Here is a 26,813-nt window from a genome sequence, read left to right on the forward strand (position 1 = left end):
TGTCCATTTTCATTCTCCATTCATTATCATACTGATATTATTATCGTCAGCCTCGATTGTCCATTTTCGTTATAAAGCTTAAAACAAATACTTTAGGATCTGTCCTCAAAAGCTGCTCCAAATTTTCTGAGTCTCCCAGTGACTCAGAAGCCAGTACATGTGGGGATTCCTTAAGCTCCTTATTCTGTTGGTCTTTTTCTTTACAATTATATGTTGCACAGATTTTCCTCTGTCCCTTCTTCTCAACTTGTTGACGCCCCTCAGGCTGAAATTTCCCCTTTTTCATCTCAAGTGACCCTTCCATCCTTGAAGATTGCTCCAAAGGATTTATGGGTCTTGCTTCTCCCACAGAATCAGCAATCACTAGATGTGAAATTTCATTACTCTTCTTCAGTTGCTGCTTTTCTTTACAGTTTTGTGCTACACAGGTTGTCTCCTGCTCCTCAATCTGAACATGTTGAGATCTCTTAAACAGGGGTTGCCCAATTTTAGAGTTTTGACTGAATTATGCCATGTGTCATGTTTTGTATTATTGAAGCTATTGTTACATATTTTCATTAGCAAACCATTTAAGACAATGGATCTGAAGAACATCAGGAAAAGGAAATATAGTGAGGATTTCCTACAATATGGCTTCACGTCAATATATACAGCGGGAATCAAGAAACCGCAGTGTGTACTTTGCTCCGAAGTTTTGTCAGCAGAATCAATGAAGCCTAACAAACTTAAACGCCATTTTGAGACCAGGCATCCAAGCTATGCTGGCAAGGACACAAACTATTTCAGATCCAAAGCTGATGCACTGAAGAAAGGCAGACTTGACACTGGTGGCAAGTACCACAAGCAAAATGTAGCAGCCATTGAAGTGTCATATTTGGTGGCACTCAGAATTGCCAGAGCCATGAAGCCTCACACTATTGCAGAGGAGTTACTGTTGCCAGTGGCCAAAGACCTTGTTCGAGTTATGATCAGAGACGAATTTGTGACAAAATTGAATAGTTTCCTTGTCCAATGACACTATCCGCAGAAGAATAGATGACATGTCTGCTGATATTCTTTTTTTTCTTTACCTCTTATATGTTTTTTTAATGAAAAAATTCAACAAGAGTATTCATGCTTTGATCTTTTGAATGCTTGCCTAAGAAATTCTTTGCATCCCAATAGAAAACTTTGCTTTCAAGTTTAAAGAGTACTTATTCGATTGACTCATCTAATTTATTCATTGTCTTCCCCTGTTAGATTTCAAACAGCTCAAGTGGGAGGCAGAACGTGACAAGTGGATTCACAATAAAGATGTGAAAAGTATCATCAGGCAGAAAAAGACGTTCAGGCACAAACCATTTTAAGGTTTTTTTGTAAGCCATTTCTCTTCATCCCTCTCTCTGATCCCATAAATACCAGCCCACTCATTACTCTTGTAATAAACTTCCAGAATAGATGGCCACCTTCGTTTCATTTTATGTCTGAAATCTTCACTTGAGTTCATTTTGTGATACAAAGTGTATGCCCCCAGAACTCCAATAATTTCCAAAACTAGAATTTTTTTGAAGAACCTGATAGATCGGGGCTTCATTGTTTAGCCAATCCCAAATCAATCCAAAAGTCCTCTTCCGCTCATCCTTCCATGCCTTCTTGTCTGCTGATATTCTTGATCAGGTAATCCAAGAAATTAAATCTGCTCCACTTCCAATATTTAGTATCCAGCTTGATGAATCTACAGATGTTCCAAACTGTTCCCAATTACTGGTTTACATGAGGTATATTAACGATGGCGACTTTAAAGATGAGTTTCTGTTTTGCAAACCTCTTGAAACAACAACTATTGCATGTGATGTATTTGACAAAGTTGGTTCATTTCTGAACGAGCATAACATATCTTGGGAAAAGGTTTGTGGTGTTTGCACAGATGGTGCTCCAGCTATGCTAGGATGTAGATATGGATTTCAACGTTTGGTACGGAATGAGTCACCAAAAGTCATCGGAACTCACTGTATGATTCATCAGCAAATATTAGCAACAAAGACGCTGCCACAAGAATTATGAGAAGTAATGAAAAGCGTCATAAATTGTGTCAACTTTGTAAAGGCAAGCAGCTTAAACACAAGATTGTTTTCACAACTGTGCAACGAGTTGGATGCGCCAAACAATGCTCTGCTATTTCACACTGAAGTGAGATGGTTGTTGAAAGGAAAAGTTTTAAAACGTGTTTTTGAGCTTCGTGACGAACTCAAAACGTTTTTTATTCAGAAAGAAAGACCGCAGTTTGAAGCTATTTTCAGCGATAACAGCGAATTGCAGAAAATAGCTTACTTGGTTGACATCTTTGCCATCTTGAATGAGTTAAATTTATCACTACAAGGACCAAATGCAACGTGCCTTGATTTGTCTGAAAAGATCCGATCATTCCAAATGAAACTGCAGCTTTGGCAAAAAAAATTGGATGAAAATAAAATTTTCATGTTGCCTACCTTATCTGCTTTCTTTGAGGAACATGACATTGAACCAGACAACAGGATTACGTTGATAAAATCTGTTAAAGAACACCTGCGCATGCTTGCAGATGAAACCTCATTGTACTTTCCAAATCTACCTGACACCCCATTTGCACTTGCCAGAAGCCCATTCACAGTCAACATTGAAAATGTTCCTGAGACAGCACAAGAGGAGTTCATTGAACTTATTAAAGTGATGCAACGAAAATTGATTTCTCCACAATGCCAGTTACAAGTTCTGGATCAAATGTATGCAGTCATATCCTGTTCCGTCTGAGACTGTGTTGTGCCTTCTTCTTCCATTTCCAACAACATATCTTTGTGAAACAGGGTTTTCCAGCTTGTTGGTTATCAAGTCTAAATACAGAAATAGACTTGTTGTGGAAGATGATCTTCGGTGTGCTCTTGCAAAGACTGCCCCGAGAATTTCTGATTGGTGAAAAGTAAGCAACCTCAACCTTCACACTGATGTTGGCTTTTTACACATACTGTTGAAAAATGTAGCAATGTAGTTTACTGTTGTTATATTAAGACTGTTACACATGCTACACCATGCTTCAACACAAAATTTCATTGTTTTGTAATTAAAAATAAATATTTAACAATATATAATTACATATTGTTTTTGTGATTAATCACTATGCTTTAATTATGTTCAATGCAAATACATTCTGCATATCAGATATTCACATTGCGATTCAGAACAGTAGCAAAATTACAGTTATGAAATAGAAACTAAAATAATTTGATGGTTGGGGGTCACAACATGGTGGACACGCCCACTTGGTGGCCACACCCACTTGGTGGCCACACCCACTTGGCCACACCCTTGGGGGTCACCACAACATGGGGAACTGTATTATGGGGTCACGGCATTAGAAAGGTTGAGAACCACTGCTTTATTGCCTCCAACCGTCCTTTCTTCAGTTCTTTCTCTGGTTTCAGTCTCTACTTCTTGCAGTTCTTAAATTCTAGTCTCTCATGTTTTATAAACTTTACTGTGGGCTCTCTGCTTCTTCACAATGCTCTCGTTCTGCTCTATTGCTCCCTTCTCCGCTCTATTCCAATTCAGTTGCCGCTGTGTCTCTCTCCTTATAGCTTTGCTTTTTCTGCGTCTTCTCTCAGCCAAATGTTCTCACCTCCTTCAGGGGTTTTCCTCGTCTCTGTTATGAAGCTGTCAGTTCTACTTTTCACTCCCTCTCAGACTGCCGCCATCGCTCCAGGCCGGCCTTAAAGACTGGCTTCTTCTCCGCCAATTTTAAAAGTGCTGCTCCTTTCTACTCGGATGTTTGCTTTCCACCTGGCTTCTCTGAAGCTTCCTCTTTAATTTACCAATCTCTCCAGGATCGGCAAAGCCCTTGTTGGGCTCTTGGCAAAGATTTTTCAGGATTTAGAAACAGGTCTGTTCCTTTACCCGCTCCACGATGATGTCACAGCTGGAAGTCCACACAATTTATTTACTATGGGAAACCCCATTTCTGCCCTCTCTGGATTCTGTCATACAATGAAGGGGAAGGGGGGTGAACAAAGGGGTTTTATGGCCCTCACTTCCTTTGGTACAACTTCAAAGGGGATTGAATGTGGATACCACCAAAAGAACTAAAGCATAACAATGGGGCCATCAGCTTTCATCTACTCCTCTCTGAAGTCTCCCTTCCACTGGCAGTGAGGAAAAAGGGGGTGGAATTGTAACGCCTGGGATTGTCACTGGAAAGATGGTGGGGTGGGGTGGGGCTGCTGGGGACTCCTTAAAATCTTGAACCATAGGGCTTGGGCCCCAGGTCCTGTCTAGAACACCTGCAACCATTTTCTCTTAATAAAGGATGCCTGTTGGAAGAAATATTCCAAGAGTTCTGTCTTCTTAAAAGGCAAAGTGGGGTGGGTCCTTACATTAGACAGGACCTGCAGAATTAATCCACTTGGAAGGGAGAACCTTGCCGGAGGACTTTGCAAAAATTACCATGTCAGACGGCAGACCAAGGAAGGGAGGAAACTCACCGGAAAGGGAGCCACTGCCCCAACTGAAACCCTGCCAGATGTCAGCATCTCAGATGTCAGATTCCTCAGGACCACAAACCTCGGTGGTCAATGGGCATTGGAAAGGAAGGCGAGTGGGAAAAGAAATCAAAAAAGGTGACCCTGAGATGGGGGGCCAACCAACCAGCTATCAACCTGATGAAGAGAACTCTCAGCTCCCTAGGAGAGGAGAATTCTGAGCCCTACGGCCATCCCAGCTCCTGGAGCCATGAAGGGAGAGACACCAAGGGGGAAGTGGAACCTGCAGCCCTGGGGACATATGCTAATCCAGTAGTCCCCACTCCCCGCTGACCCACAGATGGCGATCTGGATGGAAGACACTACCACCGACAATGAAGGCACCAGTCCATTCAAAGACTCCCACTGCTGGACATGAAATTCAAGGGGAAGCCAACACGCTTGGGGTTTTTCCTAACCCAAGTCCTCAGCTATATGGAGGAATACGGGTGGGACATCCCCAGCAACAAAGCCCATATCCAGATCGTGCAATCTGCCCTGGACGGGCTGGCCGCAAATTGGGTGGTTAACTTGCACAACTCCAATGCCCCAGAGCTCAATGAATTCAACTGTTTCATGTCCTCTCTGAGAAGGTGATTTGAGGACTCCCTGACAAAGCCCACGAAAGGATAAAAACAATGAGGCAAGGCAAACGCCCGGTAGCTGAATATACGCAAGAATTCTGGGCTACTGCAAGCAAACTGAACTGGCCAGAAGACATGCTGCTTAGCCATTTCAAAGACAGACTAAATTATGACCTATATGATGCTTGCCTCCCCTGCGGGGACCCATACCAACTTGAGGAATGGTATGTCTTGGCAGAGGAAGCAGAGATTGATGTATTGAAGAGGCACTGCCAAGGAAAACAATGGAGCCGCTCACCGCCTGAGTTGACACGTGAACCAGTGAAACCATCGGCTAGGCCCAAGAAACAAATGGGGTGTTTCAAGTGCAGGAGAGAAGGGATCAGGCTGTAGAATACGGCTCCAAAGCCCCCCAGCACAACCCAGACAGATCACCGGCTAGCAAATCCGGAAAGTCTTCAGCTAAGCCAAAAGAAACTGCCATAAGAATGATGGAAATTGTGGAACCCCCCACCTCTGCTCATCAGGGGGAAAGAACTCCAGCCTACACTGCAGGGCCGGTGGACGCCTCAGATGACAGCTCGGAGGGCGAAACCCTGGTAAGTGGACGCATCGCACCCATCCTCAAGACAGTGACTATATTAATTCCCCCATGCCCAAAGCTGTGAAGGTGAAAGCCTTAATAGACCCTGGCTGCACCCACTGCCTCATTAGCCCAACACTAGTGGGGAATCTGGGCATTTCGTCGAGACTGGAACAACCAATCTCATTTGGCCAGTTAGATGGATCCATAGCAGGGGGTGTGCCAGCTACCCTAGCCACTTTACCAATATACTCTCCCTGGGCAAACATGAAGAGGACATAAAGTTTGTGGTAACCCCAGGCATGGAATGCCCAATGATCCTAGGAATGGAATGGTTAAAAAAATGGAACCCCTGGGTAAATTGGAGGACAGCAGAAATCAAATTCCTGAAGGGGGACCCTATAGACTTAAAATCCCAAGGGGGGGCTACCAGAATCAAGAATAGAAAAAGCATCCATGGGAGAGGAAAAGGGACTACCAGAAATACCAGAGGAATACAGAGACCTTGCTGAGGTTTTCAGTGAGGAGAGGGCAGATGAGCTCCCCCCCACTGACCCACAGACTATGCCATTGAATTCAAGCCTGGGGCAAAACTCCCGAAGCCCAGATTATACTCCATGAGCCCAAAGGAGAAGGAGGAAATGGAAAGATTCATAAAGAAAAACCTAGAAAGGGGGTTCATTGAGCCAGCCAAGCCTAAAGTGGCTGCCCCCATCCTCTTTAAAGAGAAGAAGGATGGCTCTTTACGCTTATGTGTGGATTATAGGGCCCTGAATACAATCAGTGAAAGCAACCTGCCCCTCATGAAAGACATGCTGTCACATCTCTCGAAAGGGAATTTTTTTTCTAAACTAGACCTAAGGGAAGCTTACTATCGCATGAGAATTAAGGAAGGGGATGAATGGAAGACTGCATTTAATTGCTCAGTGGGGTGCTACCAATTCAAAGTCTTGCCATTTGGATTACAAGGGGCTCCCGCAGTCTTTATGCAATTAATCAATGATGTTCTAAGGGAGCACCTGTTTAAGGGGGTCCTTGTTTACTTGGACGACATTCTTATCTTCACCGAATCAAAAGAGGAACATATCAACCTAGTCAGAGCGGTTTTAAAGAAACTGCGAGCATCCCACCTATATGCCAAACTCTCGAAATGCGAATTCCACCAGGAAAGGATAGACTACCTAGGTTATCGCATATCCCCCCAGGGCATTGAAATGGACCCAGAGAAAGTCAGAGCAGTATTCGAATAGGGACCAACCTGCACAAGAAAGCAACTGCAAAGTTTCCTGGGCTTCGCAAACTTTTACCACCAGTTCATCCCCTCATTTGCCCAGATAGCCCTGTCCCTCACGAACTTACTAAAAATGAAAGTAGCATCCTCAGTAAAACCTAGCCAGCCACTAATATGGACAATAGAGAGCCAAGCAGCGTTTGAGAGATTAAAGAGACTTTTCTCTGCCAAACCAGTACTGAGGCACCCAGACATGGATAAGCCCTTCGTAATACAGGTGGATGCAAGTGATGTGGCAGTGGGGGCTGTACTATTACAAGAAAACGATGATGGGGTATTGCAACCCTGTGCATATACATCCAAGAAACTCACGGAAATGGAACAGCGCTGGCCCGTATGGGAGAAAGAGACATACAGGATACGTTGGTTATTACTCACGTGGCGCCAGTTCCTTGAAGGCAACAAAATCCTCTTCCAGGTGTGGACTGGCCACAAAAATTTGGAAGCCCTGAAAACATCCAGCAAGCTCAATCCCAAGCAAGCCCGCTGGTCCCAGCATTTTCACCAGTTCCAATTTACGCTAAAGAACTTCCTGGTAGATGCAGTATCTCGCATGCCCGAATATAACATAATGCGAGCCACCGACTCTAAACCGATGATGTTAGAATCACAACTGGCAGCGCCAGTAACACCAGAGTCCAAGCTAAATTAAAACCACAACTGGGCAGCCAAACCGGAATTGAATTCCAGAAAAGTTTGGAAACAGATGAATGGTTCCAGAAAAATAAAAATGTGTGCACAATGAGAGATGGGCTGCCTTGGGTGGGGGAAAAGTTATATATACCAACAACCCAAAGAGTCACATTCATGCAGCTTTGCCACAACACAAAATCAGCAGGGCATTTTGGATTTGTAAAAACATTACACTTAATTAAACGGCAATTTTGGTGGCCATCCATAAAAAAGAACATAGAAAGTTACGTGGCCAGCTGTCCAAAGTGTGCAACTGCAAAGAGTTTGCAAGGGAAATCGCCCAGACTGTTACAAACAGTGGCAAATCCCTCCGCCCCCTGGAGGGAAATAGCCATGGATTTTATAGTGGGATTACCAGAAAGCAATGGGAATATTGTTGTCTGGATGGTCACGGACTTGTTTTCCAAATAGGTGCACTTTATCCCTTGCCAAAAGATTCCCACCGCAAAAGCCTTAGTGAAACTTTTCATCCAGCACATTTACAGATTGCATGGGGCACCCCAACGCATCATCTCTGATAGGGGAGTGCAATTTACATCTGCATTTTGGAAGGAATTTTTATCCCTCTTAGGGACCACTCAGGGACTGACATCTAGCCATCATCCACAAGGGAATGGACAAACAGAATGGTGTCACTCAGTACTTGAGCAATATTTAAGATGCTTTATTAATTTTCAGCAAACAAATTGGATGGACTTACTCCCTTTTGCAGAAATTGCCTACAATAATGCAGTCCACTCCAGCACAGGTTACATTCCTTTTCAAATAACTACCAGTCAAAGTTTCAACCCCATGCCAGAATTAACCCCAAACAAACCAACGATCCCATCACTGAAAGAATGAATGGAACAATTACAAAACACCTGGCCAATAGTTAGAAAAGCACTAGATGAAGCTAGGCAGGCATACAAAGCAGAAGCCGATAAAAAAAAGGGTTGAGCCTATACCATTCATTATAGGAGAAATGGTGTACTTATCTACAAAATACCTAAAGTCCCTACAACTCTGTAAAAAACTTGGACCAAAATATATAGGGCCTTTTCCAATTAAAAGAATCATAAACCCAGTAACAGTAGAATTAGAATTACCCAAAAATCTCAGGCAAATACTCCCAATTTTTCATTGCAGCTTGCTGAAAAGAGAGCATCAGTCATTGTTACGGCCAAAAATCCCCCCACCACCACCTCCAATCATGGTGGAGGGTGAACAACACTTTGAAATAAAGGAAACCCTAGACTCTAGGAGATATCATGGAACAACTCAGTACCTAGTTGCATGGAAACACCTCCCTGCCTCACAAAACGAGTGGGTCCATAAACGTCTTGTCAGAGCCCCGAAGCTATTCAAGAAGTTTCACACAGAGTATCTTAACAAGCCTGACTAACTTGTATACCTGTTTGTTTTCTTTCAGGTGGATCTATCTTATTTTTAAGGGGGCAGGATGTCAGAATCCAATTATATTTCATCTCTAGTTATCGACTATGGAAAACCCCATTTCTGCCCTCTCTGGATTCTCTCATACGATGAAGGGGAAGGGGGGTGAACAAAGGGGTTTTATGGCTCTCACTTCCTTCGGTACAACTTCAAAGGGGATTGAATGTGGATACCACCAAAAGGACTAAAGTATAACACTGGGGCCATCAGCTTTCATCTAATCCTCTCTGAAGTCTCCCTTCCACCGGCAGTGAGGAAAAAGGGGGTGGAAATGTAACACCTGGGATTGTCACTCGAAAGATGATGGGGTGGGGTGGGGCTGCTGGGGACCCCTTAAAACCTTGAACCGTAGGGCTTGGGCCCCAGGTCCTGTCTAGAATGCCTGCAACCATTTTCTCTTAATAAAGGATGCCTGTTGGAAGAAATATTCCAAGAGTTCTGTGTTCTTAAGATGCAAAGTGGGGTGGGTCCTTACAATGTCATTTAAACAGGGAAGTTGTATCATGTCCAATGTGTCTTTTTTGTCTTTAATTGTATTATGTTTAATGTGTCTTTTATGTTTTTTATTTGTATATTCAATAAAATTTTGTATAAAAAGCAGTATAAAGTAAAACAAAGGACTTGAAAAATCTTTCATACACATGTATTTCTCAAGTACATATTGTCACTGCTTTGTGAATATAGCATAAATCACAACCTAGTATGACTAAAATTAAAATCATAAGGAGAGACAGCAATTTATCTATTATTCACTATGATAAAGCAGATTGGGGAGTACTTTGTCTTTTAATTTCTACAAGAGCATTTTCAGCACATGGTAATAAAATTGCAGTCAGTTCTACTTATCATAATTCAGTAGCTATGTCCCAATCTTTAGAACATGGAAGACAGCAAGGAGGCAATAGAAATTCCCTTGCCAGCATGATAAAGATGATACAATTGGCCACAGAAGTTCATCATTTAGACTTTTCAGAACAACTATTTTGCTCATCAGATATTAATCAACAACCTTGTTCTTATATTTCAGGAGGTGATGAGGAATTTGGTTAAGAGATATGTGGCAGCAATGATAAGAGATGCTAAAACTGAAGAGGGACTAACAGAAGAGAATTTTAAGGTAACTGCTTTAATAACAATGAATCACAAGCTCTACAGTAAAAATATATAGTACATCGTTCTGAAGTTAAAGATGTATATGGGATAAATTTAATTTGTCATATCCACTTATACTAAATCTGGACACCGTTATACAATTCAAGGCACTAATTGAAACCTTACATCAGGGGCAGTGGTGGGATTCAGCCAGTTCACACCAGTTCAGCAGAACTGGTAGCTAATATTTTGTTGTCCAGGCCCAGAATAGACTTCTGGAAGCAGCATCTACACAGAGAACTGGTTGTTCACATATTTGAATTCCACCACTGATCAGGGGTCTCCAACTTTTTTGGATTGATGGCCCGATGGGAGAGGAAGGGGCAGGCACCTTATGTGCAAATGCACAAATGTGAATGTGGCCACACATGCATGTGTGTGTAAAAACAGGCTGCGCACCACACAAACGGGGCTGTGAGCATGTGTGTAAGGCTCTTAGCAACAGCGGCGCCTGTGTGAGGCTTGTGGTGCCGCTGCCAAGCTCGCGGCAATGCTACCAGCGTGAGGATCGCACCACGGCCCATAGCAATGCCACCCTGGTGCAAGTATCACGCTGCTGCCCCCACATGAAGATTGCTCCACAGCCCACAACAATGCTGCCCCGATGTGAGGATTGCGCCACCACCCCCGCATTCAAATAACTGTGTCCAACAAGGTTACTCAAGTTACTGTAAGTATTGCTGCCCAACTAGGCTACTCATTCACACAATCAATACTTACAAACACTCAACAACAGTTGGCCAGGCTGTGTTAGAGTGGGCTGGGAATTAGACTTTAGGGTGTCCCCCACTCCGCATGGAGGTCTGATGCTTCCAAAGTCCATTGCATTTTATTTCTCCTTTTATATCCAACTTATTTATTCCAAGTCTAAATTCATGACATGTCAGAAATGTTTCAGATGGTTCGTGTAATTCCTTTCCTTGTTCTATTATTTCTTGAAAAGTGCAGCACATCATATTCCATACACCCACTCCATGTACCAGCCATTATCTGTTGCTAACACACACACACACACACACACACACATCCACTCCATATCTTATCATGCCATGCATTTCAGCAACGTGAGTTTCCTGAAGGGTTCATGAATAGGATAAACATGGCTATTCTTTGGTTCTATTATAGACATGATTTTATATGTTTAATAAGTATGTTTTTGTATACTAGAGACTATATTCTATATAGATATATAAATAGATATAGATTGTCAGAACCCTATCCTTCTATAGACATGGAGTTTCTTGTTCTTTTCAGATTCTGCCATTGTCCTGGGAGGGAGGGGGAAGCTTTGGGCTGCTAATGTGTATTTCTTTTTGCTCTGTTCCTTGCTCTATCCTCTTTGATGTTTCTCCATGGGGTGAGAATGGAATGTGCCTCTGGCCATCTGCCTTATCTCCAAGTGCAGAAGAAGTGGCAGAGAGAGATCTAAGAGCCTTGGAAGCAGCGCCTTATCGCCCCATTCCCACAGCATCTTCACACTGCAGATAGGCTTGTTTGAACCATCCAGATCAGGGGTCTTCAAACTTGGCCCTTTTATGGCTTGTGGATTTCAACTCCCAAAATTCCTCAGCCAGCATGACTGGATGAGGAATTAAGATAAGATAAGATAAGATAAGATAAGATAAGATAACCTTTATTCTTATTGTTATACTGTGGGCACAATGGCACACATCAAAAATGAAATTTAGTTGCCCGCTCACAAAGTGAAACACATACATGACACACACCTAAACATACTTGAACAACATATGTATAGGCCCACATCCCTACATATACGTAGCAAATAAATATTAAATATTGTCCATCTTGAATATATAAAGGAAGGAGGAAATTGAATATATAAAGGAAGGAGGAAATTTGAGAGTTTGCAAGGTTAATGCTGTATGGAATGAAACTCTGGCTGAATCTGGATGTTCTGCTTCAGATACCACAAAGCCTCCTCCCAGAAGGTAACAAGGAAAACAGGTCAATCCAATTATACTTCATCTCCAGTTATCAATTATAGAAAACCCCATTTCTGCCCTCTCTGGATTCTGTCATAAAGAAAGAGAAGGGGGTGAACAAAGGGGCTTTATGGCCCTCACTTCCTTCGGTACAACTTCAAAGGGATTGAATGTGGTTAGCACCAAAAGGCCTTATCATAACAAAGGAGGCTATTTACCTTTCATGTAGTTTATCTGAAGTCTCCATCCAGCCGGCAGAAAGGAAAAAAGGGGTGGGATTGTGATGCCTGAAACTGTCACTGGAAGAGGGGGGTGATTGGGTGGGACTACTGGGGAACCCCTTAAAACCTCGAATGGGAGAGCTTGGACCCCAAGTCCTGTCTAGAACGCCTGCAACCATTTTCTCTTAATAAAGGATTCCTGTTGGAAGAATTATTCCAAGAGTTCTGTCTTCTTAAGATGCAAAGTGGGGTGGGTCCTTACATTAGACAGGACTTGCAAAATTAATCCACCTGGAAGGGAGACCCTTGCCAGGGGATTTTGCAAAAAATTACCATGTCAGACAATGGAGCAAGAAAGGGGGAAAACTCCCTGGAAAGAGAGCCGCTGACCAAATTGGAACCTTGCCAGATGTTGGGATCCGAGAGGTCAGATTCCTCAGGAGAAGAAGTGGTGGAGACACGGGACCACAAGCCTCGCTGGTCAATGGGCGTTGGAAAGAAAAGTGAGTGGGGAAAGGAATCAAGAAAGGTGACCCTGAGACGGGGGACCAAGCAACCAGAATGGAAGCAGGAGATGGAGAAATCCCTGCCCGCAAGTGAAGAGGGAGAAAGCTGGGCACCGTACTCAGACTGGATCCTAGAGAAAACTATTGACCTGATGAAGAGAACTCTCAGCTCCCTAAGAGAGGAGAATCCTGAGCCCTACGGCCGCCCCAAATCCTGGAGCCGCAAAGGGAGAGACACCGAGGGGGAAGTGGAACCTGCAACCCCGGGGACATCTACTGATCCAGTAGTCCCCACCCCCGACTGGACCACAGATGGCAATCTGGATGGAAGACACTACCACCAACAATGGAGGCATTGATCCATTCCAACACGTCCGCCATTGGAAGTGAAATTCAAAGGGGAGCCAACACGCTTGGGGTTTTTCCTAACCCAAGTCCTCAGCTACATGGAGGAATACGGGCAGGACATCCCCAGCGACAAAGCCCACATCCGGATTGTGCAATCTGCCCTGGATGGACCGGCTGCAGATTGGGTGGTGAACTTGCATGACTCCAATGCCCCAGAACTCAGTAACTTCAACCGCTTCATGTACTCTCTGAGAAGACGATTTGAAGACCCCCTGCCTGATCGCAAAGCCCGTGAAAGGATAAAAACGATGAGGCAAGGCAAACGCCCGGTGGCTGAATATACACAAGAATTCCGGGCCATTGCCAGCAAACTGAATTGGCCAGAAGACATCCTCCTTAGCTATTTCAAAGATGGACTAAATTATGATCTATATGACGCTTGCCTGCCCCACACCAACTTGAGGAATGGTACATCTTGGCAGAGGAAGCAGAGATCGACATATTGAAAAGACACCGCCGAGGAAAACAATGGAACCACCCCCCACCTGAGCTGACACACGAACCGGTGAAATCATTGGCTACAGCCAAGAAGCAAATGGGGTGTTTCAAGTGTGGAAGAGAAGGGCATCGAGCTGTAGAATGCCACTCCAAAGCCCCCCAGCACAACCCAGACAGATCCCCAATCAACAAATCCAGAAAGTCTTCAGCTAAGCCATGGCAGTTTCTGCCATGAGAATGATGGAAATTGCAGAAACCCCCACTTTTACTCACCAAGGGGAAAGAACTCCAGCCTACACCACAGGGCCGGTGGATGCCTCAGATGACAGCTCGGAGGGCGAACCCCTGGTAAGTGGACACATCACACCCATCCTCAAGACAGTGACTATATTAATTCCCCCCATGCCCGAAGCTGTGAAGGTGAAAGCCTTAATAGACTCTGGCTGCACCCGCTGCCTTATTAGCCCAACACTAGCGGGGCATCTGGGCATCCCATCGAGGAGACTGGAACAACCAATCTCATTTGGCCAGTTAGATGGATCCATAGCAGGGGGAGTGCCAGCTACCCTAGCCACTCTACCAATACACCTCTCCCCGGGCAAACATGAGGAGGACATAACGTTTGTGGTGACCCCAGGCATGGAATGCCCAATGATTCTAGGGATGGAATGGTTGAAAAAATGGAACCCCTGGGTAAATTGGAGGACGACAGAAATCAAATTCCTGAAGGGGGACCCTATGGACTTCAAACCCCAAGGGAGGCTACCAGAATCAAGAATAGAAAAAGCATCCATAGGAGAGGAAAAAAGATTAACAGAAATACCAGAGGAATATAGAGACCTTGCTGATGTTTTCAGTGAGGAGAGGGCGAATGAGTTCCCCCCCCCACCGACCCACAGACTATGCCATTGAATTCAAGCCTGGGGCAAAACTCCCGAAGCCCAGATTATACTCCATGAGCCCAAAGGAGAAGGAGGAAATGGAAAGATTTATAAAAAAAAACCTGGAGAGAGGTTTCATTGAGCCAGCCAAGCCTAAAGTGGCTGCCCCGGTCCTTTTTAGAGAGAAGAAGGATGGCTCTTTACGTTTATGCGTGGATTATAGGGCCCTGAATACAATCAGTGAAAGCAACCTATACCCTCTACCCCTCATGAAAGACATGCTGTCACACCTATCGAAAGGGAAAATTTTTTCTAAACTAGACCTAAGGGAAGCTTACTATCGCGTGAGAATTAAGGAAGGGGACGAATGGAAGACTGCATTTAACTGCCCCATGGGGTGCTATCAATTCAAAGTCTTGCCATTTGGATTACAAGGGGGCCCTGCAGTCTTTATGCAATTAATCAATGATGTTCTAAGGGAGCACCTGTTTAAGGGGGTCCTTGTTTACTTGGACGACATTCTTATCTTCACCGAAACAAAAGAGGAACATGTCAACCTTGTCAGAGCGGTTTTAAAGAAGTTTGCGAGCCACCCCCCTATATGCCAAACTCTCAAAATGCGAATTCCACCAGGAAAGGATAGACTACCTAGGTTATCGCATATCCCACCAGGGCATTGAAATGGACCCAGAGAAGGTCAAAGCAGTATTAGATTGGGCACCACCCCGCACAAGAAAGCAACTACAAAGTTTCCTGGGCTTTGCAAACTTTTACCGCCAATTCATCCCCTCATTTGCCCAGATAGCCTTGCCCCTCACTAACTTACTAAAAATGAAGGGAGCATCCTCAGTAAAACCTAGCCAGCCACTAACATGGACAATGGAGTGCCAAGCAGCGTTTGAGAGACTAAAGAGACTTTTTTCTGCCGAACCAGTACTAAGGCACCCAGACATGGACAAGCCCTTCGTAATACAGGCAGATGCAAGTGATGTGGCAGTGGGGGCTGTTCTATTACAAGAAAATGATGATGGAGTATTGCAACCCTGTGCATATACATCCAAGAAACTCACGGAAACAGAACAGCACTGGCCCGTATGGGAGAAGGAGGCTTATGGGATACGTTGGGCATTACTCACGTGGCGACAGTTCCTGGAAGGTAACAAAATCGCCTTCCAGGTGTGGACTGATCACAAAAATTTGGAAGCCCTGAAAACGTCCAGGAAACTCAATCCCAAACAAGCCCACTGGTCCCAGCATTTTCACCAGTTCCAATTTAAGCTCAAACATTTACCAGGGAGAAAGAACTCGCATGCCTCAATATAACAGCGCACAAACCACAGACTCTAGACCAATAATGGCAGAGTCACAACTGGCAGCACCATTAACCACAAGAACCCAAGAACCCAAGCCAAATTAAAACCGCAACTGGACAGCTAAACTGGAATTGAATTCAGAAAAAGTTGGAGACAGATGAATGGTTCCAGAAAAAACAAAAATGTGTGCACAATGAGAGACGGGTTGCCTTGGGTAGGGGAAAAGTTATATTTACCAACAACCCAAAGAGTCACTTTCATGCAGCTTTGCCATGACACAAAATCAGCAGGGCATTTTGGATTTGTAAAAACTTTACATTTAATTAAACAGCAATTTTGGTGGCCATCCATGAAAAAGGACATAGAAAGTTATGTGGCCAGTTGTCCAAAATGTGCCACTGCAAAGAGATTGCAAGGGAAATCGCCAGGACTATTGCAAACAGTGGGAAGTCCCTCAGCCCCCTGGAGAGAAATAGCTATGGATTTTATAGTGGAATTGCCAGAAAGCAATGGGAATACTGTGGTCTGGATGGTGACGGACTTGTTTTCCAAACAGGTGCACTTTATCCGTTGCCAAAAGATTCTCACTGCAAAAGCCTTAGCAAAACTTTTCATCCAGCACATTTACAGATTGCATGGGGCACCCCAACGCATCATCTCTGACAGGGGGGTGCAATTTACGTCTGCATTTTGGAAGGAATTTTTATCCCTCTTAGGAACCACTCAGGGACTGACATCTAGCCACCACCTACAAGGAAATGGGGGGGCTGAAAAAATGAACTCCGTACTTAAGCAATATTTAAGATGTTTTCTTAGTTTCCAGCAGACCGAGTGGGCGGACTTGCTCCCTTTTGCAGAAGTTGCCTACAATAATGCAGTCCACTCCAGCACAGGTTACACTCCTTTTCAAATAGCCACCGGTCAAAGTTTCAACCCCATGCCAGAATTAACCCCAAACGAACCAACGATCCCTTCACTGAAAGAATGGATGGAAAAACTACAAAACACCTGGCCAATAGTTAGAAAAGCACTAGATGAAGCTAGGCAGGCATACAAAGCACAAGCCGATAAAAAAAGGGTTGAGCCTACACCATTCATTATAGGAGAAATGGTGTACTTATCTACAAAATACCTAAAGTCCCTACAGCCCTGTAAAAAACTTGGACCAAAATATATAGGACCTTTTCCAATTAAAAGAATCATAAATCCAGTAACAGTAGAATTAGAATTACCCAAAAATCTCAGGCAAATACACCCAATTTTTCATTGCAGCTTGCTGAAAAGAGAGCATCAGTCACCTCTACGGCCAAAAATCCCCCCCCACCACCTCCAATCATGGTGGAGGGCAAACAACACTTCGAAATAAAGGAAATCCTTGACTCTAGGAGATATCATGGAGCAACTCAGTACCTAGTTGCCTGGAAACTCCTCCCTGCCTCACAAAACGAGTGGGTCCATTAACGTCATGTCAGAGCCCCGAAGCTATTGAAGAAGTTTCACACAGAGTGTCCTAACAAGCCTGACTAACTTTTATACCTGTTTTGTTTTCTTTCAGGTGGATCTCTTTACCTTTCTTTCAGGTGGATCTCTTTACCTTTCATGTAGTTTATCTGAAGTCTCCATCCAGGAAAAAAGGGGTGGGATTGTGATGCCTGAAACTGTCACTGGAAGAGGGGGGTGATTGGGTGACTACTGGGGAACCCCTTAAAACCTCGAATGGGAGAGCTTGGACCCCAAGTCCTGTCTAGAACGCCTGCAACCATTTTCTCTTAATAAAGGATTCCTGTTGGAAGAATTATTCCAAGAGTTCTGTCTTCTTAAGATGCAAAGTGGGGTGGGTCCTTACAGTGTGCCAGATAATCTTATGGACCCTACTCAAGCAGCGCTTCTATGGTATGTCCTGGATGGGAGGGAGGGAACTGCCAATGATCTTTTCGGCCATTCTCACCACTCTCTGCACTGCCTTCCTGTTTGAAGCAGTGATGCCTCCAAACCAGATTGTGATGCTGTGTGACAGGATGCTCTCAATTGTCCCCCTGTAGAAAGCAGTCAGGACAGGGAAAGGAAGATGTGCTTTTCTAATGCGGCGCAGAAAATGCAGGTGGTGCTGTGCCCGCTTCACCAGTTTCTCACTGTTGAGTGACCAAGTCAGCCTACTCATTAGCTACCCAGGAATTTGATGCTGGTAACCATCTCCATAGGTGAATCATTTATGCACAGAGAAGTGTGGCTGTGCCTGCCTTTTCTGAAATCAACAATGATCTCTTTGGTTTTTCCGGTATTTAAAACTAGGCTGTTTTCCTTACACCAGTTCACCAACCCTTCAACCTCCTTGTGGTAAGTTTCCACCTTGTCATCCTGAATAAGGCCCACTATATCTGCAAACTTCACAATATGGTTGGTGGCAAACCTAGCACAACAGTCATGGGTCAACAGGGTGAACAGCAGCAGATTTAAGACCCAACCCTGAGGAGAACCTGTGCTCAAAAAAATGGTATTAGAGGTATTTGTTCCAACTCATACATATTGGTGCCTGTTGGTAAGAAAATCAAGAATCCAGTTGCACAAAGGAGTGTTTAAGCCTTCTGGAGTTGAACTCCATAAGTCATAAAAGGGCCACGTTTGAAGACCTCGGTCTAGATGGACAGTTGGGGTGAGGTTACTATTGATTCTTTTGACCTATTGATTCGTGGGAAACCCTCAGATCCTGCCTTCTATTCCTGCTGTCAACATCTCTCAATAAAAGTTCCTTTTGAAATGAGGTTCATTTCAAGAGTTCTGCTTTCTTAGGAGGGCTGATTGAGGTAGGTTCTTACATTAGGCAGGATCTGCAGAGTGGTCAACCCAGAGAGAGAACCCTACCATGGGGACTGTGCAAAAGATGTCGAACCACAGTGGTGAGAGAGGAGAAGGCAACCTTTGTGGGGAAGCTCCCCCCATGGCTGGCCTGAGCGGGAGCAGCTTGGATTGCTCCAGCTTTTCCAACGAAGCCATGACCAGAGAGAGTCGGGAGAAGCCAAGATGGTCGATTGGCATCAGAAGGAAGGCAGAATGGGGGACTTCCAGTTCCGGGTTGCGGCGTTCCTAGTCACACAAACAGACTTGTCTCCTTGTCGGCTAGTCTCCCTCCGCCGATAGACCCTTATGCGGGTCTAAAGTTGCCCTGGAGGGTACAACTTCTGTCAAAGAGGCTTCGCTTGGCTGTGGAGGAGCGGTGGCTCCTCCAGCTGTCTGGGCCAACTCTGAGGGCCGACGGAGAAGAAGATCGGCTAGTAAAATGGCCGATCACTTAGCCGCTAGAAACCGCAAGTCAAAGAACAGCTAAGCTTGAAAACCCACCATGGTGAATCCGGGTGAGATCTTTTTTTTTGTTCCTCTCTTTATGCTTTTTTGCTTTTTTTGCCTGTAAGAGCCCTGTTGGAATTATTTCCCTCGCTTGGAAAAGCAGCTTCTACATGTTTGGGAAGAAAGGTGAACAAAAGAATAAAACAAAATTTTAAAGACTATGGGGTTTTTTAAATATGTTTTGGGGTACTGGAAAAAAAAATTTTCCTAAGAATTCTACTATCAGTCTATGCTGTTGTGCCTTTTTTTTTTTTAGTATTTCTTCCTCCACCTTTTCTTGAAAAAATAGAAAAAAGGGAAAGAAAAAAAAATGACTTTTGAAAAAGATTTCTTAGCTCACTGAAGACATCTACTGGTTAAAAGCTAATATTGTAATTGTTGTCTATTTGGAAAGGAGATGGTTTTGGCCTTCAAACTGTTCTTCAAGAGAAAGATAATTTGATGCAGCTGAACAATTTTTAAAATGGAGTTGCACTCACATTTAAATTGTAGACTTATTCTGGAAAAGATCTATGACACTAAAGAAGAAATATGCGCTACAATGAAAGAGTTTACTACAGATTTTAAGAGCCAGAATCTCTTCTTCAAACTTCAAAATTGACTTTCAGACTACATCTGATTCTTCTATAAAACAGATTACACAAAAAGAGGACTTAACTGAGAATAAAGAGAAATTGCCTTATAAGCAATTCACTTATGGTGTTGAGGACCAGGAAAAGCAAAGATTGAGACTTGAAATGTTAAAGCAACAAGACGTTATGGTTAAGAGAATCAGAGGCCAATGCAGAGGCCAAGATGGTTTTCACTGATCCAAATGATACTACAAGCAATAAAGAGAGACTTATCAGCTGGAAGGGAAGCTCTGCTATGGAAACCTACTTGGCATAAGAAGAAACCCAGAATAAGACTGAAAAAAAGTGAAAGTTAAAGTTTTATGTACTGGATTAAAGGCAACCTAGAACTATGGATTGATTTAAGGACTAAGATTATGAGTTAGATGTAAGAGAAACGGGCGACTAATAGAAGATATATAAGGTTTATCTATATGAAAATTACTATTTCTAATAAGATGATTTACTTGTTTGATGTTCAATGAATTGAAATAATTTAAGGTTTGATACTATCTTGTCAGCTTAAAGAGATTGACTGATAGATTAGATATGACTAGGATAGATCAATATTTTAGCTTAAAAAGGAGATATTTTAGGTAATAAAGATAATCTAGAATTATGGGTTGATTTGATTAAGATTGTGAGTTAGAAGTAAGAAAAAGGGGTGATTAATGGAATATATATTAAATTGATTAAGTGTTCTTTTTTCTTTTTTAGGACGATAGGGTTACTTGTAAGAAAATTATTATGCATGTTGAGTTAATCTAATAAGATGATTTGTTTGTTTGATAACACGGATATTATTAGTTATAACAATTAATTGGATGTAATTTGAATTCTGTTTAATGGATTGAAATGACTTAAGGTCTGATTTTCTTCTGTCAGATTAAAGAGATTGATTAATTGATGGATTAGTTATGTATAGGATAGATTAATATTTTATTTTAATTAAGGGACATTAGTGGAAGAAGAATTAAGTAAGACTTATGATAAAATTAAGGAACTAGAATATATTTGGAAGGGCTACCCGAATTGATAATGTTTGTACTTAAAGTTAATTTGATTATGGTAGTGTAAATTTCTAAAGCTTTAAAAACAGGTATAGGTTGAATAAATTTAAGCTAGAATTGGACTATTTTAAATAAATTATGTTACCTAAGGGAAAAAGAGGGAATACTAGATGTATTGGTTGAATTATGTATATATATTTTGTCTTTGGATGTTTGACTACCCTAACACCACAGTGTGTCTTGAGCACTTTGTTTTAAAAACCAACGGAAATTTTTTCTAAAAAAAAAAAGAAGGAAGGAAGAATGGGAGGCAAAAGCCAGGAAGGTGACCCTTAAGTGTGGCAGACACCAATGGGGGTGGAAGCAAGAGATGGAAAAGTCGCTCAACCTCAGTGAGGACAACGAGAGACCCGCTTGATCCAAAAGCTTCCTCACCAGGGCTCAATGGTGCCAGGGATGGCAGAGGAGGAATGCCAGGAGGGTGAGTTAGCGAACCCGGGTCCTTCTACCAATGCAGCAGAGGCTATGGAGGCTATAGCTGCAGCAGCCACCCCACTGCAGGTCACCCTAGTTGGGGGAGACGGGTGCTGAGCCAGACGAAGGAGAATCCACCAGGCCGGCCGACAGGTCCCGCTCTTGGGAGTGAAATATGATGGTGCATCTGAGCAATTGGGGTTTTTCCTAGCCCATGTCCTGAGCTATATGGAGGAATACAGTCGAGACATCCCTAGCGACCACGGATGGATGAGAGTCGTGACCATGGCCCTGGAGGGAGTGATGGCTTGATGGATAGTGACCTGCATAATGCTGATGCCCCCGAGCTCCAAAACTTCAACTAAATTCATGGCTTCCCTTAGCTGACAGGAAGGCCAGAAAATGCATTAAAACCATGAAGCAAGATCGTCATCGGGTGGCTGAGTATACAGAGGAGTTTAGAGACCTGGTGTGCCATCTCAACTGGCCGGAAGACCTACTGGGTCATTTCAAAGACAGGCTGAACAATGATGTGTACCATGCATGCATTGCCAGGGGAGACCCAAACTGCCTCAACAATTGGTGTGTCCTGTCTGAGGAAGCCGAGATCAACCAAGCCCAAAGCCAGCGATGCCTGGGGCGAACCTGGAGATGCTCACCCCCCCCCAGGGGGAAATGAGAGGCAGTGAGACTCCCCACCGCAACTCCATGCTCAACAGTTTGCTTCAAGGAGGGGCACCGGGCTGCAGAATGCTGTTCAACATCTCCCAATAAAAGTTCCTTTTGAAATGAGGTTCATTTCAAGAGTTTTGCTTTCTTGGGAGGACTGATTGAGGCAGGTCTTTACACAGATAGAAAGAGTGTTGTTGTTAGTTGCGAAGTCATGTCTGACCCATCACGATCCCATGTACAACATTCCTCCAGGACTTCCTGTCCTCTACCATCTTCTGGAGACCATTTAAGTTCACGCCTACTGCTTCAGTGACTCCATCCAGCCACCTCATTCTCTGTTGTCCCATTTTTCTATTGCCATCAATCTTTCCCTGCATTAGGCTCTTCTCCAGTGAGTCCTTCCTTCTCATTAGGTGGCCAAAGTACTTGAGTTTCAACTTTAGGATCTGGCCTTCTAAAATGCAGTCAAGGTTGATCTCCTCTAGGACTGACCGGTTTGATCTCTTTACAGTCCAGGGGACTTGCAGGAGTCTTCTCCAGCACCATAGTTCAAAGGCCTCAATTCTTTCTCAGCCTTTCTTATGGTCCAACTTTCACAGCCATACATTGCAACTGGGAAAATAATGGCCTTGACTATACATACTTTTGTTGGCAGGGTGATGTTCTCTGCTTTTTAGTATGCTGTCTAGATTTGCTATAGCTTTCCTCCCCAGGAGCAAACGTCTTTTAATTTCTTGGCTGCAGTCCCCATCTGTGATGATCTTGGAGCCCAGGAAGATAAAATCTGTCACATTGATATTGATATTGATAGAGCAAGAGAGAGAGATGATAGATAGATAGATAGATAGATAGATAGATAGATAGATAGATAGATAGATAGATAGATAGATAGATAGATAGATAGATAGATAATTCATTTTATTTGACATGACCAGGTGGGTGAGGATGGGTGACCATGGAGGAGTGGGCATGGCTGGGTCGACATGGATGACTTGGCACAGATGACTTGGCACAACCATATGGGCATGGATGGGTGGGCATGAGCAGGTGGGTGCAGATGGCTGGGTGTAGCCAGATTGACATGAAACAAATCACCCTGGCCAATGGGATATTGGGACAACTCAATGTCCCATCAGCTGCTTGCCTCCCCAAACTAGCAGCAGCCAAATGCATGCCTCCCAAAGCCCACGCTGGAGCCTGATGGTCAATCCGCCACCTCCCCCAGAGAAACTTCCTTTCAGATCATGGGGGGGGGGGCAGAGTTTGAAAGAGCACAAATCTCCAGCTGCATTAATAGCTCTGCGGTGATGCCAGTGCAATTACAACCGTACCTGGGACTCATTCCACTCCACAAATTTCCCATCGCCAGTTGAAGTCCTCCACTTCCTGCCTAGCTTTTTTTCTTAATTGTGGGGTGAGGGATAGCTTTCCAATGGGGCAGTGTCTCCCTGGTGTCTGACAGGAGTCCTGCCTTCTTGCTTCCCCTTTTCTCCCTCCAACCCTCCTTCCCTTCCTCACAGCTGCTCACTGGCTGCCAACACACCCAGAATTGCACACCCACAGCTCCTGGTATACCCAGCTTGACAAAGGTCCCTCCCTGCAAACAGTGCCTCTCAGCTCTCCCCTGTGAGTGTACCACTCTGGGTGTGCTGGCAGCCAGTGAGCCAGGGAGCAGTTGTGAGGATTTTTCCAAGTAGGATGAAATTCCACAGAAATCAATGGGTCATGGTGGATTTGAGTTAGGAGGAAAGAGAAGGGGTGGGGTCTCTCTCCCCATATCAGAAAACTATTGTTAAGGGGGTTTCTAGCACCAGAATGGGATGACTCACAGCAGCAACGCAAAGTTGTAATTCTCAGAAGGGGGGGGACAGTGGAGCAAACTGAATCTTCTCTTGGCCCTGGGTTGGGGAACGTGTCCATCCCCCCTTTTTTTGCTTGATTCCAAGAAAGGTTATAAGTGTTCCGGCATCACTGCAGAGCTTTTAATGCAACTGGACATTTGAACTCTTTCAAATTCTCCCTCCCCCCATCTGAAAGGAAGTTTTTCTGGAGGAGACAGTGGATTGACCACCGCCAGGTTCCAGTGCAAGCTCCAGGAGACACACTTGGCTGCCAGCAGTTCAGGGAGGTGAGGAGTTGGTGGGGCATCATGTCCCCACTTCCAGTTGGCCAGGGAGACACGTTCCATACTGACCTGACCATGCCCAGCTATTTGCAGCCACCCAGGCATGCCCATCTGCCTACCCTCACCCAGCCATGCCCATCTGGTCACAGAGTCATCCACACTGAGTCATCCATATCAACCCAACCGCACTCACTCCTTTGCATCCACCCAGCAACACCCACTCAGTCAAGACCCATCCAAACCCACCCATTCATGCCCACCCATCCTGACCGCTGAGTGTCATCATAGCCCCCTTTTGTCCTAGTGGTTCCAGCCCATCCAACAAGATCAAATAGGGAAGGTACTCTTTTAGTCCTTCCTTGAAGGATGGCCAACCTCAGGTAGCACAAAACCTTTCTATTGCTGTCTTCCTCCTTAATTTTTATGAGTAATGGTAGTTTTACATGACCATTGGAAGACAATGGTGTGGATAGGGTTAGGATAAATATTTCTATTGGCACTAGGTGAATTTAAGATTAGAGGTAAACTCAACGGAAGCCTATTTATGCCTTTACATAGTACATAGTTCAAAAATAAAATTATTAATTAATAATATTAATAAATCTTTAATCAATATTTTAAAATAACTCATTTTCTAATATAGTTTTTTTAAGTTGCATGAATCATTTATTTTCTTTTACTTCTTCAGGAATTAAAGCAAGATATTTCCAGTTTTCGCTTTGAAGTATTGGGTCTTTTAAAAGGAAACAAACTGACTAATGTACAACACTCTAAAACTAGCACAGAAGGCTCCTCCTCCTTGACAGAATCTGATGAAGAAAGTGAAAGTGGAGGAAATGAAAAAATTATGAAGAAAAATCTCAGTCTTTTCGAAATAACTACAATGATTCATCCAAGAGTAGTGGCAAGAGTCTCTGAAGCACACAACCAAAGCAATGGGTCAGCAATGAGGTTAACTGAGTCCACAAAGGAAAAACAAAAGAAAGTAAACTTTATAGCTGATGTAAAAAAGTTTAGGTTATTTCATAGACAATTAAATAATTTTACTGAGCACTGTACAAAAAAAATTTATTCAATTTCTGAAGAAATTTCCCATCAAAAAGCAGAACATAAGAAAGTAATTGAAGTAGGAAATAAATCATTGGCTGTGAACTGTAAGCTAAACAAACATGATTTCAGTACAAAGTGCACAGTTCCCAATAATAAGCAAGGTAGAAAGAAGATGTTGGACTCCATGCTGAATAAGAAAGCTGCTCCTTTTGACTGGAGGACCACCAAGGGGCAGGCTTCAGATTTCCCCAGAGAAAATGATTTGCTAAACAATGAGCAGGACATCAGCATCATAAAGGAAGAAACAAATATTCAGAGCAGCTATATGACAACAAGGTTGTGATGAAAGCAGGCGCAACCTGTAAATATATATATAAACCGCAAAACACTTTGAAGCAGAAATATTTAAAATTAGTTACCAAATACAGCGTTAGAATATTCAAGAACTGTAGGATAAAATGTTGTAATATAGTTCTATGATGAAAAATAAACAGAAAAATCTGTTTTGTAATCTGCTTTTGTTTTCACAATTATTTCTACAGATTTTTTTAAACAGAAGTATCTGGTATTCTTCTGTTGTTGAAATAAACACAGCAAAGTTTGTAGCTATCTTTTTCAATCTGAAGTATAAAAATTTCTATAGTTGATACCTATAGAAAATATTTTTCTCTGCTTTGTATTAACTCCTCAGACAAAGATCGAAGCCTGAAAAAACCCTTATTTTCCTGCATCTCCAGGCTAGGGAGAATATAATTAAGTGTTTGTGTTTCAAATTCAGTCTCTCTCAAAAGTGAAGCTTGATGCCTGAATTCACTATAATTATAATTGTAATTGTAGTATAATTATAATTAATTATAATGGCTGTAATAATTATTTAATAACCATAATTAATTATATATCTATAATAATATAATTATAGCATCATACTTAAGTATAATTACAATATTATAATTTATAATTATAATATATAATTAATTATAGCATAATTATATTATAATTATAGCAAATTCAGCCACTAAGCTTCACTTTCGAGAGAGACATCAAAATTGAAAAACAGACACTTAATCATGTTCTAGGATTTGCACTTTGTCAGAGAAGTTAGTACATAGCATAACATAATTGCTAGCAGAAAATTATGAATTATAATTATATTATAATAAAATTTTATTTATATCGTAATCATAATTACATAGGTAACTATATCATAATCATAATTACAATAATAAAATTATAGCAAATTCAGTCACTAAGACAGTCATCAAATTTGAAAAATGGAAAATTAATTGTTTTCTCCATGCCCTAGAGCACGGGTCGGCAACCCGCGGCTCCGGAGCCGCATGCGGCTCTTTGAGCCATCTCCTGCGGCTCCGGAGCCTCCCCTCCCCCTCCCCCCTTCTTCCTCCTGCTGCCCTCCCCAGGCTTCAGTCCCGGCTGGGGTGGCAGAAACATCACTTCCTGCGCCGTCGAGCCGACCATGTGTCTGCCCGTGCCAGGCGGAAGTCCTGGCTGAGGCGGCAGCGGCATCTCTCCCTGGGCTGTCCCCTGGCCACTGA

General features: G+C 43.2%; 2 protein-coding genes across 2 annotated transcripts; one reads left to right on the plus strand and one right to left on the minus strand.

Annotated features, from left to right (window-relative positions):
• Window positions 1–1,059: 1,059 nt before the first annotated feature.
• Window positions 1,060–1,579, minus strand: LOC120319627 (protein CEBPZOS-like; the record flags this gene model as incomplete). The annotated part of the gene is given in 1 exon segment (XM_039368698.1): window positions 1,060–1,579. A coding segment is annotated over 1 exon segment (237 nt), but the record flags the coding sequence as incomplete, so codon positions are not given.
• An 8,412-nt stretch (window positions 1,580–9,991) lies between these two features.
• LOC120319628 (short transient receptor potential channel 4-like) lies at window positions 9,992–25,767 on the plus strand. The gene is made up of 3 exons (XM_039368699.1): window positions 9,992–10,009; window positions 10,085–10,228; window positions 24,899–25,767. Exons 1-3 carry the CDS (start codon window positions 9,992–9,994, stop codon window positions 25,601–25,603), a joined length of 867 nt encoding a protein of 288 aa, XP_039224633.1. The 3' UTR covers window positions 25,604–25,767.
• Window positions 25,768–26,813: the final 1,046 nt, after the last annotated feature.

This window comes from Crotalus tigris, unplaced genomic scaffold, assembly GCF_016545835.1.
Source record: "Crotalus tigris isolate CLP2741 ecotype Arizona unplaced genomic scaffold, ASM1654583v1 scf7180000020899.430614, whole genome shotgun sequence".
NCBI classification, from domain to species: domain Eukaryota; kingdom Metazoa; phylum Chordata; class Lepidosauria; order Squamata; family Viperidae; genus Crotalus; species Crotalus tigris.